Source organism: Anomaloglossus baeobatrachus, chromosome 3 (assembly GCF_048569485.1).
Source record: "Anomaloglossus baeobatrachus isolate aAnoBae1 chromosome 3, aAnoBae1.hap1, whole genome shotgun sequence".
Classification (NCBI taxonomy): domain Eukaryota; kingdom Metazoa; phylum Chordata; class Amphibia; order Anura; family Aromobatidae; genus Anomaloglossus; species Anomaloglossus baeobatrachus.
In genome coordinates this window covers 315,367,659-315,388,620 of record NC_134355.1, presented here as the reverse complement: position 1 = coordinate 315,388,620, position 20,962 = coordinate 315,367,659, and the positions used below count along the sequence as shown (strand labels likewise).

The window sequence follows — 20,962 nt, the reverse complement described above, 5'->3', positions numbered from 1 at the left end:
GCAGACGCGCGATTTGGCCGAACAGCGTGCATGATCAATCATGAAAGGAGGATGGCGAAGAAGGCCACAAGGAGGGGCAGGAGACAAAAATGAGCACACCCATTTGAGCCCCACAGAAGCCCCTGCAGAAGGTGACACTTTTGGTGAAAAGATTTTTTTAGTGGAAAAAACTGGTGACACGTTCCCTTTAAGTAAGATAGTCACAGAAATGTACTCATTTCAATCTGTTACATGTGAATCCCCACAACGAGATACAGTTTATGGTTATTAGGAAGAAATCAGAATTCTAGGATGTAGATTCTTCTTCAAGGTCCCAAGAAACCTTGATTGGCAGATCTCCAATTTTCTCTTTGTACACTTTATCAAACATCCCACTCTGTGCCATGGTCATGATCGTTTTCCAGTCACCAACAACCCCTGGGAAAGAGTATAGAGAAAAGATAAACGAATTTTGCTCTTAAATGTCATATCTAACTGCTTCTGTTACAAATACAATGATATACACTTTTTTGTGCTATATATATTCTCAATTTAAAAGGAAATGTGTAATGAGATAAATACCTAATAAAAGTAGTTAAATCAGGTTTTTGTGTATATATTTAAATTTTGGCATTTTTTTTAACACTATAATCTGCAATAAAACAAACTGAGTAATCTTGCACTTTACACACTGGCCTCTGGCGCCATTTTAAACTCATTTCCTATCTTTTCAAGAAGAGTTTTCAGCAGGCTGATTATCAAAGGCAGGAATACAAAGATATATAGCACCTATATACATTTTATAACTCAGCCCACCATTCACACCTGGTAGATTTGAGCGAGTATCAAACTATTCGTATCACTATACTCATAACGAGTGCTATCTAATACTTGCGTATTCATTCCAAATAGCAGATGCAATGCAAGTCAATGGGGAATTCTCGAAATGTAACGAGAAACCCAAATGCCGTACTATTAGCTACTCGCATGAATAGTACGGCATTCAGGTTACTCATTACATTGCAAGTTTTCTCTATTGACTTGCATTGCACACACTATTCGGAATAAATACGCGAGTATTAGATTGTGTTCATTATGAGTATAGCGAGTACAAATAGTTAGATACTCGCTCAATTCTAATAATGACTTTTGCAAACACCTATTAGGAGCCTCAAAACAAAAATATTGTCTGAGTCAGTCTATTGCTACTAATGTACCTGTGGATTTCTTGAATCAGGAATTTACAGTCTAAAATAAGTTCAGTGGCCACTGTAAAGCGGGCTTTACACGCAACGACATCGCTAACGAGATGTCGTTGGGGTCACGGAATTCATGACGCACATCCGGCCTCGTTAGCGCCGTCTTTGCGTGTGAAACGCAGGAACGACCATTAACTATCAAAATTACTTACCTGATCATTGACAGGTCGTTCCTTTCCCGATTTATCGTTGCTGTTGCAGGACTCAGGTTGTTCGTCATTCCTGCGGCAACACACATCTTTACATGTGACACCGCAGGAACGAGGAACAACACCTTACCTTCGGCCGCCCGCAATGAGGAAGCAAGGAGGTGGGTGGGATGTTCAGCCCGCTCATCTCCGCCTCTCCGCTTCTATTGGGCGGCCGCTTAGTGACGCAGCTGTGACGCCGCACGAACCGCCCCCTTAGAAAGGAGGCGGTTTGCCGGCCACAGCGATGTCACTAGTCAGGTAAGTATGTGTGATGGGTGTAAGTGATGTTGTGCGCCATGGGCAGCGATTTGCCAGTGACGCATAACCGACGGGGGCCGGGTGCTTTCACCAGCGACATCGCTAGCGATGTCGCTGTGTGTAAAGCCCGCTTAAGAATTGCTAAATTTCTCATTTTTATTTATAACTCTCTTGTGGCGCTGCCAACATTTATTGTTGTTTTGGTTTTTTTTTTTTTTTATTTTTTTTTTTCTCCCTTTCTTCCAAAAGCCAACATTGCCAGACAGAGCTTGTTTCCTGAAAGACAAGATGAAGTTTTGAATTACTCCCTTTATTTTACCGTACAATATATTGGAAATCAAGAAAAGGATCCAACTGAGGTACAATTGACAAAAAACGCAATTGTGATACTGCTCTCTGGCTTTTGTACTTCTGGCATTTTTTGTATGTTAAAATGAGTCTGGATGATTGCCGCCATACCCAACTTGTTCAGTTTCCTTATTATATTAGTGTTGAAATAAAATTGGAAAATTAAAGTGTTTGTTTTTTTTTTTTTTTGTTTGTTTTTTTTTTTTCCATTTGTATCACCATTTTCAGAGACCTGTAATATTTCATTTTTTTTCCGATGAGAAAGATGTAAAAGGACTTTATTCTTTTTGTACCCTGAGCTGAAGTTTTTACTGGTACAATTTTGGGGTAGATACAAGTGTTTTGATTACTTTTTGCATTTTATTTTTGCGCAGTTGTGATAATAGAAGCACTAGTGCAGTTTTTCAGTTAATTTTTACACCTTACTGCATTTACTGACCGGGTTACTAACTTTTATGGATGCAGCAATACCACATATGTAAATAATCATTAATATCTTTATTTTTAAGGTTCTTTCACACGAGCATATAAATTGTGTAATTTTTCTAGGTAAGGATTGCGTGTTTGGTAGGTCTTTGCTTAAAGTCTCGCTCACACATAAGCATATAGCATGTTCAATATTTGATCTTTTGCCGGATAACACTTGGCCCCATGTTATACTATGGGGCAATGCTAGCCAGCAATTTTTTTTTTTTTCATGCTGAATCTGCATGAGAAATAAAATCATAGCATGCTACGAGTCCATCCAATAATTGAATGACACACTCCTGTCACAGGTGTGTTACGCATGACAGACAATCCTGTAGTTTCCCGCTGTAGAAGGTCGCAGCGTTTGGCTACACAAGTTGCTCTCTGAATTTCCAGTTTTCCCTGCATGGAGTTTATCCTTTTCTCACTAGGACCTTGCACATTTCCTCACGTTTTCAGGTGTCAATCTTCAGCACTTCCTTTTTGTGTCTTTAAATACCTTCATTCCCCCTTACTCTGTGCTGGTAATAGGTCTAATATCCTTATCCAGTCTTCAGTGCTAGCAGTCGGCTAGTATTCATCTGGAAAACTTTGTTGTTGTTGCAATTCCTTTCCCCATGTCATCTGGAGATAAGTTATTTGTTCACTTATCCCCTGTTATCCCTGTGTGCTCTTTAGAGCTTAGTGGGATTGACTAAGCTCTCATCCCATCTTTTCCCTACCTAAGGCCTACTAAAAGGCGCGGTGCATAGGTGTGGAACCTATCAGGGTGGTGAGTGAAGACAGCGGTGGGTTTAGTCAGGGGTCACCATCTCCCCCTTCCCTAGACACAGAGTTACCCCTCCCTTTCACTGTTCGCTTGATAATTACCCATATTTAGAGTGACAGGTATCATACAGGTCATTCATGAGATAATGTATGCCCATGTGAGCAAGCACTTAGAGCTTGCAAGTACTGCTCAGATACATACAATATTGAAGGATCTTGTCAGCTTCAGTCCTCTGCACTTGTCATCCTATAGAAGAGAAAATAATTTGTGCCAGCAGTGCAGTCATGCATCTACCTGAATGGCCAAGCAACAGAGGAGCACCATTTCTCAGCAATCAGGGGCAGAGTAGTCATGGGCGAACTCAGATACCTGGGATTGGTGGGCCCAACAGGATTTAAAAAAAAACAAACCTTGGTTCAGGTCCGAAATTAATCCCTGATATCTGGCTGGATGTTGGTCCCGATGAAAGTCTATGGGGACCAAATCATGCACTTTAAATTGGTGGTAGAAAGGTCTAAGGGGCTTAGAGCATGTGAGTTATACTTTTTAGTCATGGCTGTAACACTATTTCCAGGGCTGCTTATTAACCTCATGAAAATGCACTGCTTGCACCATCCACCAGCATTCCCGGCGTCTGTGATTGGTTGTAGTCAGACCACACCCAAACCCTGTGTGACTGCGTGTCTGACTGATTGCAATCACAAACACTGTGTGTGTCCCTCTCATGATGTATGGTGTACAAAATAAAGAGAAAAATTGGTGCAGGGTCCCCCCATATTATGATACCCAGCAGAGATAAAGCATACAGCTATAGACTGCAGCCCACAGCTGTGTGCTTATCTTGACTGTGCATCAAAATAAAAGGACTCCATGTGGATTTTTTTAAATGATTTACAGTTAGGTCCAGAAATATTTGGACAGTGACACAATTTTCGCGAGTTGGGCTCTGCATGCCACCACATTGGATTTGAAATGAAATCTCTACAACAGAATTCAAGTGCAGATTGTAACGTTTAATTTGAAGGTTTGAACAAAAATATCTGATAGAAATTGTAGGAATTGTACACATTTCTTTACAAACACTCCACATTTTAGGAGGTCAAAAGTAATTGGACAAATAAACCAAACCCAAACAAAATATTTTTATTTTCAATATTTTGTTGCGAATCCTTTGGAGGCAATCACTGCCTTAAGTCTGGAACCCATGGACATCACCAAACGCTGGGTTTCCTCCTTCTTAATGCTTTTCCAGGCCTTTACAGCCGCAGCCTTCAGGTCTTGCTTGTTTGTGGGTCTTTCCGTCTTAAGTCTGGATTAGAGCAAGTGAAATGCATGCTCAATTGGGTTAAGATCTGGTGATTGACTTGGCCATTGCATAATGTTCCACTTTTTTGCACTCATGAACTCCTAGGTAGCTTTGGCTGTATGCTTGGGGTCATTGTCCATCTGTACTATGAAGCGCCGTCCGATCAACTTTGCGGCATTTGGCTGAATCTGGGCTGAAAGTATATCCCGGTACACTTCAGAATTCATCCGGCTACTCTTCTCTGCTGTTATGTCATCAATAAACACAAGTGACCCAGTGCCATTGAAAGCCATGCATGCCCATGCCATCACGTTGCCTCCACCATGTTTTACAGAGGATGTGGTGTGCCTTGGATCATGTGCCGTTTCCCTTCTTCTCCAAACTTTTATCTTCCCATCATTCTGGTACAGGTTGATCTTTGTCTCATCTGTCCATAGAATACTTTTCCAGAACTGAGCTGGCTTCATGAGGTGTTTTTCAGCAAATTTAACTCTGGCCTGTCTATTTTTGGAATTGATGAATGGTTTGCATCTAGATGTGAACCCTTTGTCTTTACTTTCATGGAGTCTTCTCTTTACTGTTGACTTAGAGACAGATACACCTACTTCACTGAGAGTGTTCTGGACTTCAGTTGATGTTGTGAATGGCTTCTTCTTCACCAAAGAAAGTATGCGGCGATCATCCACCACTGTTGTCATCTGTGGACGCCCAGGCCTTTTTGAGTTCCCAAGCTCACCAGTCAATTCCTTTTTTCTCAGAATGTACCCGACTGTTGATTTTGCTACTCCAAGCATGTCTGCTATCTCTCTGATGGATTTTTTCTATTTTTTCAGCCTCAGGATGTTCTCCTTCACCTCAATTGAGAGTTCCTTAGACCGCATGTTGTCTTGTCACAGCAACAGCTTCCAAATGCAAAACCACACACCTGTAATCAACCCCAGACCTTTTAACTACTTCATTGATTACAGGTTAACGAGGGAGACGCCTTCAGAGTTAATTGCAGCCCTTAGAGTCCCTTGTCCAATTACTTTTGGTCCCTTGAAAAAGAGGAGGCTATGCATTACAGAGCTATGATTCCTAAACCCTTTCTCCGATTTGGATGTGAAAACTCTCATATTGCAGCTGGGAGTGTGCACTTTCAGCCCATATTATATATATATATAATTGTATTTCTGAACTTGTTTTTGTAAACAGCTAAAATAACAAAACTTGTGTCACTGTCCAAATATTTCTGGACCTAACTGTAATTCAATAATTTAAAAAAATAGGATCTCATAGTAGACCCTCCCCATTACTAATCAATGGCATAGTGGCAGCTGTGAGCTGTTGTTAACCCCTTTTTACCCCAATTGCCACTGCACCAGGGCAATCGGGATGAGCCTGGTAAAGTACTGGGATTGTTGTATTTAATGGATGTGATCATTCTGGGTGGCTGCAGACTGCTATTTTTTGGCTAGAGAGGCCCAATTACCATGACAGCTGTTGGCTTTATCATGGCTGGGTATCAAATATGTGGGGACTGCACGCCTATTTGTAAAATTATTTCTTTAAATAATTTTTTAAAGAGCCACATGGGGTCCCTTTTAATTTTGATACACCGACAAGATAAGCACACGGCTGAGGGCTGCAGCCTGTAGCCATATGCTTTATCTGTGCTGCGTATGTCATATGTAGGGATAGGACGCCATTTATTTTTTTTTTCTACACCATGATAGAGACACACACACCATCTGTGGTCAGACTGCAACCAATCACACACTAAGAACTGCCAGTGTGCGGTGGAAGCAGTGCATATGCATTAGGTTAATCAGTGGCCCTGGAAGTAGTATTACAGCTGCACAACGACTGGCAAGAATAACGTGCCTGGTTTATTCTTATTTTCTTTCTTTCTTTTTTTTTTAATTACCCAGGTGGCTGGATCCAGATATTTACCCAGAGCTCCCTAAGAACTCCGGGTCTGGGATTGGTGCACGGTTACTTGGTAATCTGTGCAAATCGAGACACTTACAGTCTGGGTCCACCCATCACTGCTCCTGAGCAAGGAACTTGAGAAAATCACCTAAAGACCAAAACATGCAAGATCTATAAATTTTGGACATTTTATTTTCTCTATGTAGATTCCACTCCTGGTCTTGGCTTACAGAAGTTGATGTAAAATACTGATTAAAATATTGCTCTATGAAAGTCTCCTTAGAAAAAGTTGTGTCCACACAACTCCATGTAGTAATGTTAGTGTAATTATACAACCCCAAAAAATTATGGAATCACCTGGCACTGAGGATGTTCATTCAGTTGTTTACTTTTATTTAAAAAAAAAAAAACAGATCACAGACATGGCACAAAACTAAAGTCATTTCAAATGTCAACTTTCTGGCTTTAAGAAACACTTTTAAAAATCATGAAAACATAATGTGCTAGCCAGTATCTGTTACTTTTCATGACCAAACGGGGGGAAATTATGGAATTACTCAATTATTAGGAAAAAATTATGGAATCATGCAAAACAAACAAAAGAACACTCCAATACATCACTAGTATTTTTTTTGCACCACCTCTGGCTTTTATAACAGCTTGCAGTCTCTGAGGCATGGACTTAATGAGTGACAAACAGTACTCATCATCAATCTGGCTTCAACTTTCTCTGCTTACTGTTGCCAGATCAGTTTTGCAGGTTGGAGCCTTGTCATGGACCATTTTTCTTCAACTTCCACCAAAGATTTTCAATTAAATTGAGATCCGGACTATTTGCAGGCCATGACATTGACCTTCAGTGTCTCCTTTCAAGGAATGTTTTCACAGTTTTTGCTCTATGGTAGGATGCATTATCATCTTGATAAATGATTTCATCATCCCCAAACATTCTTTCTATTGATGGGATAAGAAAAGTGTCCAAAATTTCAATGTCAACTTGGGCATTTATTGAAGATGTAATGACAGCCATCTCCCCAGTGCCTTTATCTGACATGCAGCCCCATATCATCAATGACTGTGCAAATTTGCATGTTCTTTTCAGGCAGCCATCTTTTTATTGTTTTTAGCTTTTCAGTATGTAAATTCCATTTCCTTTAGGCGGTTTCTTACAGTTCGGTCACAGACATTGACTGCAGTTTCCTCCCATTTGTTCCTCATTTGTTTTGTTGTGCATTTCCGGTTTTGGAGATATATTGCTTTAAGTTTCTTGTCTTGACGCTTTGATGTCTTCCTTGGTCTACCAGTATGTTTGCCTTTAACAACCTTCCCATTTAACAACCTTTCCCTTTTTTGTATTGAATTACTGAAATAAACTAACTTTTTGATGATTTCCTAATTTATTGAGATGCACTTGTAGATAGATTCAATTCCCACAATATCTGCCTACATGTAAATGTCCCTTTTACATTCCCATACCTCTGTCCCTCATTTACATGCTTTACAAGTCCCCAAAAGGTTTCCCACAATATTTGCCTTTGTGTACAATAAGAGACCATCTCCTGACACTGGTAATTACCATGTTAAGAGATATGTACAGGATGTTGGACAAAGAACTGAAAAATACTTTATGTGGAAAGCCTGCAGGTAGCCCGGAGAGCTGTGGTAGTCAAATTATTAAAACAGGCGCCCAGCACTTCAAAGTGTATTGCCACCCTTGGGAGCTGGCCCCGCCCTATTTAAAATATTGGCCACAGTATAGTACAGATAGGGGTTTCACTTCATCTTCTTACTTTCTCATACACTGCTCTCATCCTCCAGTTTTTGTCGCCTCTATAGCTCTCACTCGCTGGTCCCCTTTTTGGCTCTTCGCCTCCACCACACTCCCCTGCGCCTCTCAGTTGATAATCGTCCAACAGCCTGAAGCCTCTTTGACTGCCCTACTGCAGAGGCTTTCCCAACCAGCTTGTTAAACCCCCAACCCATAAAATTCCCTTTCCGCATCTGATAATAAACACTTAACACCATTATTGGATAAATTGGCCAGATTGGCCCCCTTTATTAACAAATAATACAAATAAATAACCATTTATATAAACACAAGGGAGGTTCTTGGAGCCCCAAAGCCTTACTGACACCAAATATTGTTTATCAAAACCATCCGGCATATTTGCTCCCAGCCACGACCACAAGCTTGGGGGCACCACTTTTGCCAGAAAACTTTGTCCCTAACAGACTCTCAGAAGTCCCCTACCCTGGAGCGCCCCCAAGTCCGCCAGGCAATTACCATTCTAGAATAAATGAGGAGGGTGGTCGCCATCTATCCGATATACCACCCCCCCACCCTGATATTTCCACCAACTCCAAGAACCCCGCTCGCCGAAATGACCCGAACACATCACAGTAAATCACATTTACCCCCCCCCCCCCCGCCCCAAAAGGAAAGTCATGGGTCACTACGCCCATGGCTGTGCCTTGGCTCCATTCTGCCTTTTCCTCAAACAGCCTCAAGTATGAAGCAATACTAAGTATCGTTACCGTGTTCCTATAACCCCTGCTCTGCTATTAACCCCTTGATATTCATCTGCTATTGCTGTGGTTTGTGTTAACTCTTCCTGTTACTGCAATCCCTGCATTAACCCCTACATTGCTGTATAATCTCTTAACCTCTTAAGCCCTGTAGGGAAAGCGAGTGACAGATGGGTTGGAAGATCGTGTGTGTAATGTGGGTGGGAATTATTCATAGATTATTGTGGGTTTTTGTGTGAAAGGTATTGTGCTTTTTGTGTGGTATGGATAAGAAAATATATTAAATGTATATGTATATGTATATGTATATGTATATATATATATATATATATATATATATATATATATATATATATATATATATATATATATATATATATATATATATATATATATATATATATATATATATATATATATATATACACAGTTAGTTCCAGAAATATTTGGACAGTGACACAATTTTCGCGAGTTGGGCTCTGCATGCCACCACATTGGATTTGAAATGAAATCTCTACAACAGAATTCAAGTGCAGATTGTAACGTTTAATTTCATAGTATCATAGTATCATAGTTTTTAAGGTTGAAGGGAGACTCTAAGGGGTACTTTGCACACACAGATAAATCTTTGGCAGATCTGTGGTTGCAGTGAAATCATGGACATATTGTTCCATTTGTACACAGCCACAAACCTGGCACTGATTGTCCACAATTTCACTGCAACCACAGATCTGCCGCAGATTTATCTCTGTGTGCAAAGTGGCCCTAAGTCCATCTAGTTCAACCCGTAGCCTAACATGTTGATCCAGAGGAAGGCAAAAAAACCCCAATGTGGCAAACAAGTTCCAATGGGGAAAAAATTTCCTTCCTGACTCCACATCCGGCAATCAGACTAGTTTCCTGGATCAATACACTGTCATAAAATCTAATATACATAACTGGTAATATTAAATTTTTCAAGAAAGGCATCCAGGCTCTGCTTAAATGTTAGTAGTGAATCACTCATTACAACATCATGCGGCAGAGAGTTCCATAGTCTCACTGCTCGTACAGTAAAGAATCCTCGTCTGTGATTATGATTAAACCTTCTTTCCTCAAGACGTAGCGGATGCCCCTGTGTTCCAGTTGCAGGCCTAAGTGTAAAAAGATCTTTGGAAAGGTCTCTGTACTGTCCCCTCATATATTATTGAAGTTTTGAAATAAATTTGAAAGTTTGAACAAAAACATCTGATAGAAATTGTAGGAATTGTACACATTTCTTTACAAACACTCCACATTTTAGGAGGTCAAAAGTAATTGGACAAATAAACCAAACCCAAACAAAATATTTTTATTTTCAATATTTTGTTGCGAATCCTTTGGAGGCAATCACTGCCTTAAGTCTGGAACCCATGGACATCACCAAACGCTGGGTTTCCTCCTTCTTAATGCTTTGCCAGGCCTTTACAGCCGCAGCCTTCAGGTCTTGCTTGTTTGTGGGTCTTTCTGTCTTAAGTCTGGATTTGAGCAAGTGAAATGCATGCTCAATTGGGTTAAGATCTGGTGATTGACTTGGCCATTGCAGAAGGTTCCACTTTTTTGCACTCATGAACTCCTGGGTAGCTTTGGCTGTATGCTTGGGGTCATTGTCCATCTGTACTATGAAGCGCCATCCGATCAACTTTGCGGCATTTGGCTGAATCTGGGCTGAAAGTATATCCCGGTACACTTCAGAATTCATCCGGCTACTCTTGTCTACTGTTATGTCATCAATAAACACAAGTGACCCAGTGCCATTGAAAGCCATGCATGCCCATGCCATCACGTTGCCTCCACCATGTTTTACAGAGGATGTGGTGTGCCTTGGATCATGTGCCGTTCCCTTTCTTCTCCAAACTTTTTTCTTCCCATCATTCTGGTACAGGTTGATCTTTGTCTCATCTGTCCATAGAATACTTTTCCAGAACTGAGCTGGCTTCATGATGTGTTTTTCAGCAAATTTAACTCTGGCCTGTCTATTTTTGGAATTGATGAATGGTTTGCATCTAGATGTGAACCCTTTGTATTTACTTTCATGGAGTCTTCTCTTTACTGTTGACTCTGGACTTCAGTTGATGTTGTGAACGGGTTCTTCTTCACCAAAGAAAGTATGCGGCGATCATCCACCACTGTTGTCATCCGTGGACGCCCAGGCCTTTTTGAGTTCCCAAGCTCACCAGTCAATTCCTTTTTTCTCAGAATGTACCCGACTGTTGATTTTGCTACTCCAAGCATGTCTGCTATCTCTGTGATGGATTTTTTCTATTTTTTCAGCCTCAGGATGTTCTGCTTCACCTCAATTGAGAGTTCCTTAGACCGCATGTTGTCTGGTCACAGCAACAGCTTCTAAATGCAAAACCACACACCTGTAATCAACCCCAGACCTTTTAACTACTTCATTGATTACAGGTTAACGAGGGAGACGCCTTCAGAGTTAATTGCAGCCCTTAGAGTCCCTTGTCCAATTACTTTTTGGTCCCTTGAAAAAGAGGAGGCTATGCATTACAGAGCTATGATTCCTAAACCCTTTCTCCGATTTGGATGTGAAAACTCTCATATTGCAGCTGGGAGTGTGCACTTTCAGCCCATATTATATATATAATTGTATTTCTGAACACGTTTTTGTAAACAGCTAAAATAACTAAACTTGTGTCACTGTCCAAATATTTCTGGACCTAACTGTATATGTATATATATGTGTGTGTGTATATATATATATATATATATATATACATACATGTTTTACTCTGTTGAAATCTGGGGTCATCTTCTGCGAACTGACCAGGCCGGAGGCATGGGGGACAGAAAACAGACACGGTGTAGTGTTATGTTAATCTGTGTGTTCGGTCCCTGGTAGTCCAAACAGATGACGAAGATGTTCACCTTTTAGCTATACGTGAAACAAAAAAAGTTCAACAGAGAACCCAATCTTCTTTGTTTTTTTCCAGATTTTTTTTTAACTTGCTTCTGATTCCTTTGCCCGCTCTTTGCCACGTACAGTCTACGGCGAAGAAGATCATCACGTCAAATCATTCGAAGACCATCAAGGTTCAGGTCATCTAAGGAGTCCAGCTGGTTGGAAAACAAGGTGATCCGGTATTGGACCTCTCTTCAAGCAGCACAAGAAGAATGAAGAAACAGAAGAGCGATTATGATCTTCTCCAGAGTCAAAGACCTATGTAAAAATAGTACACTTAACCCTGTAATTCCCAACACATAGAAGTCCACAGAGATGCTCTGGTCTGCTTTGCTGGACCAGGCATACACCCACAAGGTATGTCGTAGTAGAAGTGTTTTCCACAAAACAAAAAAAAGCTTACAAATGCTGGCAAAATTGGTGTACACATTTGAGGGCAGCAGTTGCAAGTCAAATCACGTGGAAAAACTTGCTGTTATGGGTGTGTCACAGATGACAGACAGTCATGGGGTTTCTGCCAATAGAGCGTCACATCGTTTGGCTGCGCAAAATGCTCCCTGACTTTCTATTGATCCTGCTGTTAGTATTCTTGTACTATGTAGCTTTCCTGCTGGATTTTCATCTATTCCCCTTTAGGACCCAGGGGTGCACTCCTTCCGTCCAGCTGATGATCATCAGTATTTTCCTTGTGCTTAAATACTCCCATCTTCCCTGGACTTGTGCTGGTGATATTATTCCGTTCATGCAGCTCTGATTGCAAGCAGGTGACTTGTACTGATCTATGATATTGTTGCTTTAATTTTGCTGAACTTCTACCTTAGTTATCTGTGGATAAGTAGTTCATACACTTTCCCCTGTGTGCTCTCCTTATGTCCTCTATAGTGTTTAGTGGGAATGACAAAGAGCTTGTCCCATTCATTCCCTATTTAAGGCCTAGCACTAGGGATACCTAGGGTCAGATATCCAGATTGGCGCATAGGTTGCGGAAACTTTCTAGGGTGCTGAGGGACCCCAGGGACCAGCTGTAGGTTTGGTCAGGGGTCACCAACCTCCTCTACCCTAGACACAGGGTTTCCCTTCCCTTTCGTTGTTCGCTTGGTACTTCCCTGTACCTAGTGTGACACTTTCTAGTAAAAGAAATGCAGAGAAAGTGTCCATGCCAGATAGCTTCCACTATGATTGTTGTGTGGAGAACATGAAACAAATCCACACACTTGAAACAGAATTACAAGAAAAGGTCCAGGGTTCAGTGTCCAGTGTGTTGGAATCTAAGATCTCGGGGAAAGAGACATATTATTGAGACAAGGACAGAGAGCTCCTCCAACTGTACACTGCGATCAATTAGTTTAAAAACAGAGTTGCATCCATGGATGCACTGGTACCCACACTTAGAGAGAATCTGGCTTCAAAGACGCAAATCATTGAGGATTTTTAAACAGGTCATCTCTAATCTGTCACGGACTGGTATGAATAGCATGTCACTTGTGTCCACGAAGCAGGTTTGTGTTTCGGGAATGGCACAGGATGAGATGACGGTAACAGTTTCCACGCCTCCTAGAGATCATAGATCCAGAGCTAAAGAGACCAGGGGACAGGTGGCACAGTCGCTACAGTTTACTCAAACACCATTGGAAGACAGATGTAGCATCCGATTCCTGAGTCAGGATGACAGTTGAAGATTTGGAAGTAGGTGGGATACAGATTGCACCACTTCCAATCCTCCAAATCATCTGGAAAGACCGGAGGAATTTTATCTTAACCATAACAGTATAGAAAAAATATGTTTCCTGTTATGGATTTGCAAGGAGATCCCAAAATAAGATCATGAAGTGATTTGTTTACCTCATGTGATATCTTTGAGGGTCATTGCAATAAATATTTTGTGGCCCATGAATATCGCATGGAATTATTCAAATTGTGGTTGCTTAAACCTCTCAATTAGAGGTATGAGGCAACTTGGAGAACGCAACCCAGGAATGGCCAGTTTCATGATGAGGAAGAACGACTTTCTTGACTCATGACACTGACTACGGAACACCAGGATGTTATTTTGGAAAGACCAACTTCAAGCCAACTATACACTATGAGCTATTGTCTCGGTGTGGACGGTTTGAAGCTATGTACAGGAAGGTCACAATGGATCAAGGTATCGCTATTCCACTAGGCATGATCCACGTGTTTGTGGAAAAATTCCCACACCTTGATACTGCAATTTGCACTGATGTGGCCATGATTATTGAACAGTGTAGACATGATCTACTGTACAATACGAAGTCTATCAAAGTTAGGGACCATGTGCCCAAACACATTAAATCACAAGATGAATGTGTACACCATGCTAAAAACAAACAAACTGTTTGCCCCACGGCTCAGTCATGGGAAAAGACAGGAAGCATTCAATGCTTTCTTTGTTTGCAATACGCACACATGAAAATAGATTGTCCTCAATGGGTACAGAACGGTAACAGCCCTGAAAATCTGTCAATAATGGTTTCAAGATGAAACCTAATTATACCAGAACAGTGGGGGAACAGACAGACAGGAATCAGGGCCATTTGCAAGAGCAGGCACAAATGTGTGGCCACTGTAAATATCCAGCTCAAGGTACCGTTTGTGTGGACTCTACTGATTCCACAAAAAGAACCACAGATGAGATCCCACAAGTGACAGTATGTGTGCCACAGGTACTTACTGAGAATCTTGTCAACCTCGATTGACAAGTAGTGATCCCTAAAGAGCTGACACCTGTATGTCCTGTCATATTGAATCCTTATGGGAGACCCCACATAAAGTCCAAAATCAAAGATCAGGACATGCAAATTATGCTTGATACTGGGGCGGAAATCTCCATCACCAATATCTAACCCGATTTACATCCCAACAGCCCTCAGTGTATGGTGATCGGATTTGATCACCAACAAGGGGGAGTGAAGGCCCACAGAATTGAGGAAGTGAGTCATTGACCAGATTGCCAAACACTTAACCCTTAGGATGCCAGTGTGGTATTAACCCCGGTTCTGATAACATCATCGAAACTGATGTAATGACCCAAAACAGATGGATCCTGGATTTGGCAAACTGCATTGTATGGAAGTGATCCAGACTATCCAAGATGTGTAGTAAACAACGCCAATGTCTTGGTCCACCGTTACCAAATATGGAAAGTTCAGCAGATGTCCTCAAACACAAATGGCCAAACTTCTCACACAACTGAGACCTCAAACCCATTGTGTACAAACCTCCTGATCTGTGGGCAGAGTAAAAATGACTGTGGCTGATTGATTGGTGTCCAGGTGAACATACAGTGACCAGTCCCACTCCGTCAACATCAATATTGCTTCCCATTAGAAGCGACCCAGTTGATAGTCAACACTGTCCTGGAATTGGAGACAAGGGGTATAGTAATAGAGGGAAATTCAAAGTGCAACAACCCTCTATGGCCGGTGAAGAAAAATGACACCAAAGCGTTGAGTCTCATGATAGACCTACGTATCCTTAACAAACACACCCCGATGTCTGCCCTTGTAATTGCATAGATTCCGGACATTATGGCAAGGATAAGTGGCAAAAGCCGCATATTCTCGACCACTGATACTGTTAATGGGTTATTTTCTATCAAAAACTGTGGGTACAAATTTGCCATTACAGTGGGGAACAAACAGTACCATGTTTGTTGTACTTCCCCAGGGCTTCCACAGCAGTCTTACATATTTTTATCAGGCATTGGCAGTCGTGCTGAGCGTGTTTTCACGGCTGGAATGTCTGCTACAATATGTAACTGACCTGCTTCTGCACTCAGAAACCATGGAAGAATACTTGGTTCTGTTAAGCTTGAGGGACAGCTTGGGAGCAACGGTTCCCCGCTACCCCAAAGTCAGCATGATACTACTTTGACATAATTTAAAGTGTCATATCTTCAGTATCATCTCATGAAAAGATATAATAAAATTACCAAAATTTGAGGTGTGTACTCTCCTTTTGTCATACTGTATATCATACAATGCACCAACTTAATACGCATACAGAGTTGCACCGACTGAACAGTCAGGTTCAGTCTTATCTGGCCTTTGTCCTTTCTACAGCAGATGCCCTGGCCAAATGGACTTTTGCGATAGTAAAATGGAGCAGTGGCAATAAATGGAAAGCTACATTCAAAATGTCAAGTAGCTTTATGATGCTCAAGCACATCAGACTGTCCACTAAAGTGCGTAAAATGCTAGTTTTGTCTAAATGAATCAGGCATAGATCATTTTTGATCTTTTGCCTGTGGCTGATGCCAATGATAACCATACATTAGCATAACTTTTGGGTTTTATTCTATACTGTGCTGATGCTTCCTGTGCCAGTGCCCAGAAAAGCTGGACATCTACTGCCTATCCATTATGTTAGATCTGTTCTGTGCTGCCAATGCTGGCTTCACATATCTACTTACCTGTCTCATCATATTGATCAGCCTCATATTTCATGCCTATAGATTGCATTCTTTAACTATAATTGACTTTTGTTGGAAACACTACCCAGCACAAGAAGAAAAACACAAAACCGCTAAAAAAAATGGGATAATATTGCAAAGTTTGTGAAAAATAAATTGCTTCATTTTTTAAAAAGAAAACCTATTTCTGCTCCCAAAACATGGATAGTGTTTGCACAGCTTCTTAATAAGACATTGCATCTTTAATTTCTTATAATGTGCAATACAGGGTAATATTGTGGTACCGTGTTAGCCAGAAAAATCAATTGAAATACTATGTCCCAAGAATGACAAAAGTATTTTAGGAGTGATCCCTTTATAATCAGTATCAGTATATCAGTAATTCATTTGTAATTTGCCTGAAGGAGCCTTGGTGCTCTGAAAGCTTGCTAATATATTTTTGGTTAGCCTATAAAGGTATCACTCCTTAAATACTATGTCCCAAGAATGACAAAAAGTATTTCAATTGATTCTTCTTTAATTTCCAAACCGCAAACCTACTACTGCTTCAAAAAGGGATACTTTTTTTTTAACAGCTTGATAAAAAGGTATTAATTCTTCCTTTCTCTAAACAAGCATATTCTACTTCCAAAGGGGGATCATTTTAGGACAACTTTTCTTAAAAAGTCACGACTTCTTAAGTGTACACTGCCTGTGTATAAAACATCAACAGAACAGCAATCTGCCAACAAAATTTATTATTTTTTTTAACCAATGTTAAATTTAAAAAAAAGTGAAAAATTTATTTTAGTTCAGTTTGTTATACAGGCTGTTGTTCCCACCAATTACCATGTGTTTACTGATAGTAATATCAAGGTGATCTCAACATATAGGACTAGGGTATGTTGGTATTAAAGAGCAATTTTGAATTTCAAAAGATTCACTGATCTCTATTAGCAGGTCCTCTTAAGGAAAAACCGTTCCATCACCAACCAAAAAAATATAATAATAATTATTCAGACAAACTTTCAGCCTTTCTAATGAAGGGAAATATTTGTATTTGAATCCCAAGATAATGTGATTTTATATATATATATATATATATATATATATATATATATGAAAAGGTTTTTGCTTACCGAAATATGTTCATAAATCTTTAATTGTAAAGCTGCATATGAACCTCAGTGCTTATAGATGTAAGTTATTGAGTTTATCTAAATATTATCGACTTTACCTCTACGTAGAAATCCACATTCACTTGCTTCTATAAGGTCAGTTGGGTAAAATGTATAATTGGCATCTGGATCATTTTTCATGGTTTTAAACATTGCTTTTTCCACAACCATGTCAACTGCTTTCTCATCAAGACTTTTGTCTATAAATTTGCATATTTTCAGCACAGCAGATCGAAGGTCCTGAAATGAAAACGAAAAGCTACAAGAATACATACATGGAAAATAGTTCATGTATTTTTGTAAAATTTTCATTAGTATTACAGCATAACCATCCTTTGTCATATTATGATACCCAGCACAGATATAGAATACAACTACAGGATGCAGCCCACAGCCGTGCGCTTAACTTGGCTGTGTACCAAACTAAGAGGACCTGCATGCGTTTTTTTTAAAAAAAATATTTAAATTAAAAAAAAATAGTTTTGTTAGTTTCAAGTTATTTTAGTGACCATTATGGGTTTTTCTTACTTTAAGGCTAAGACCCCACTTTGCGTTCTCCTACTTGCAGTTCAAAACGCACGTTTTGGGCTTAATTGATTTGACCAAAGTTGCCTTTTTCAGAAATTTAGCGCTGAAAACGCATGCGTATTTTCCGCATTTTAGATGCGTTTTCAGCGCTTTTTACATGCTTTATCACCTGCGTTTTGACAGATGCGTTTTGAACATCAAGACACTGCTAAATAAAGTTTAATCTGTCAAACACAATGAAAAAAGAGAAAAGAAAGAAACGCATACAGATTTTTTGAAATAATAAAGAAAATTGAAATATTGAATAAAATTATAGCGGTAATATACTATTTATTGCAAAAATAGCAATAAATTATAATTTTGTTGTAATTTAATTGTCGGACTGTGTGTGTGTGTGTGTGTGTGTGTGTGTGTAAATCATTATTTTAATGTCCAAAAAGCATGCGTTTTTGAAGTCCAAAACACATGTTTCCTGCACATAAAAGCAGGTAAAACGCAGGAATTAGAAGGAATATTGGTTTTTGCCATTTCTCATTGACTTCAATGTTCGTGAAACGCACCCAAAATGGTAAAAACAATTGACATGCTGCTTCTTTGAACACATGGTTTTTGCCACAAAATATGCAAATTAAACGCAGTGTTTAGAAACGCAAAGTGGGTCTAGAAATCCCCATTTTCCTAGACTTTGCTGTGAAATCAAAACGCATGCCTTTTGGCATGAAAAAAGTGCTTCTCAAAACGGACCTAAAAAGCATCTAAAACGCAGGTGGAAACGCAAAGTGGGGTCTTAGCCTAACAGAAGGGCACCAACAATTTTGTCTGTGTGTAGATGTACAACCCCTGGCAAAAATTATGGAATCACCTGGCTCTGAGGATGTTGATTCAGTTGTTTACTTTGTTTAATAAAAGCAAGCAGATCACAGACATGGCACAAAACTAAAGTAATTTCAAATGTCAACTTTCTGGCTTTAAGAAACACTAAAAAAAAAAATAATCATGAAAACATAATGGGCTAGCCAGTAACTGTTACTTTTCAAGACCAAACAGGGGGAAAAAATTATGGAATCACTCAATTCTGAGGAAAAAATTATGGAATCCTGAAAAATAAACGAACACTCCAATACATCACTAGTATTTTGTTGCACCACCTCTGGCTTTTATAACATCTTGCAGTCTCTGAGGCATGGACTTAATGACTGACAAACAATACTCTTCATCAATCGGGCTCCAACTTTCTCTGATTGCTGTTGCCAGGTCAGCTCTGCAAGTTGGAGCCTTGTCATGGACCATTTTCTTCAACTTCCACCAAAGATTTTCAATTGGATTAAGATATGGACTATTAGCAGGCTGTCGACCTTATGTGTCTTCTTTAAAGGAATGTTTTCACAGTTTTTGCTCTCTGGCAGGATGCATTATTATCTTGATAAATGATTTCATCGTCCCCAAACATCCTTTCAATTGATGGGATAAAAAAAAGTGTCCAAAATTTCAATGTAAACTTGGGCATTTGTTGAAGATTTAATAACAGCCATCTCCCCAGTGCCTTTACCTGACATGCAGCCCAATATCATCAATGACTGTGAAAATGTACATGTTCTCTTCAGGCAGTCATCTTTTTATTGTTTAGCTTTTCTGTATGTAAATCCCATTTCCTTTAGGCTTTTTCTTACAGTTCGGTCACAGACATTGACTCCAGTTTCCTCCCATTCGTTCATCATTTTTTTTGTTGTGCATTTCCTGTTTTGGAGACATATTGCTTTAAGTTTCCTGTGTTGACGCTTTGATGTCTTCCATGGTCTACCAGTATGTTTGCCTTTTAACAACCTTCCCATGTTGTTTGTATTTGGTCCAGATTTTAGACACAATAACCAATATCTTTTGCAACATTGCGTGATGATTTACCGTACCCTCTTTTAAGAGTTTGATATTAATCTCCTTTTGTTTAAATTGACATCTCTCGTATTGGAGCCATGATTCATGTCAGTCCACTTGGTGCAACCGCTTTCCAAGGTGTGATCACTGCTTCTTAGATGCAGACTAATGAGCAGATCTTATTTAATGCAGGTGTTAGTTTTGGGAATGAAAATTTACAGGGTGATTCCATAATTTTTTTCCCCACTGTTTGGTCTTGAAAAGTTACCGTTACTGGCTAGCACAATATGTTTTCATGATTTTTTTTTTTTTTTTTTTGTGTTTCTTAAAGCCGGAGAGTTTACATTTGAAATGACTTTAGTTTTGTGCCATGTCTGTGATCTGCTTTTTTTAAACAAAAGTAAACAACTGACCTGAACATTCTCAGAGCCAAGTGACTCCATAATTTTTTAGTATGGCGCTATGCTACATGGTTATGTTTATATAGATAAAAGCGGATGTAAGGAAGAGCTTAAAGGGGTAGTTTACCCATTTTCATTACTGGCCACATTGATGTTATGTTGAGAAACAAGGTTTTTGTCAAATACCTTTTGTTGAAAATAGTGCCTCTTAGCTGCGCTATTGTGGTCTACTCACCCCCTTCGCGTGACCCCTGGGCTCTGTGACCTCTGATGTCTGGTGATGTCATGTCAACTCAGGTGGGCCGCAGTCCGCCTGAGTGACTGGGATGTGGGTGGCGTTTCACCGCTCAGCACAGCCCAGCATCTCCCTGCTCCCTCCTTCACTGCAGAGGAGGAGTGATGCTGGGCTGTGGAGAGCGGTGAAATGCTGCCCACAGTCCAGTCACTCAGGGAGACTGAGGCCGGTCACGGTGATGTCAGTTCAAGAGGAAGTTGATGTGACGTTTCCGGTTCCCAGAGATCACGGAGCTCGGGTTGTCACACGAAGGGGATGAGCGGACCGCAATAGCGCCACTCACATTTTGTTGCCAATAGTGCTTGTATTTGAGAGAAGCCTTGCTTC

At 40.1% G+C, this 20,962-nt stretch overlaps 1 protein-coding gene across 1 annotated transcript in view; it reads right to left on the bottom strand.

Moving 5' to 3' along the window:
- Positions 1-286: 286 nt before the first annotated feature.
- The window catches only part of LOC142295232 (amine sulfotransferase-like), an 84,544-nt gene continuing 63,868 nt past the window's right edge, over positions 287-20,962 (bottom strand). Inside the window, exons 5-6 of the mRNA XM_075338325.1 lie at positions 17,599-17,779; positions 287-417 (exon numbers count right to left, since the gene is read on the bottom strand). Of these exons, the coding sequence (XP_075194440.1) occupies positions 287-417; positions 17,599-17,779 (312 nt within the window). The remainder of the gene's footprint in view (positions 418-17,598; positions 17,780-20,962) is intronic.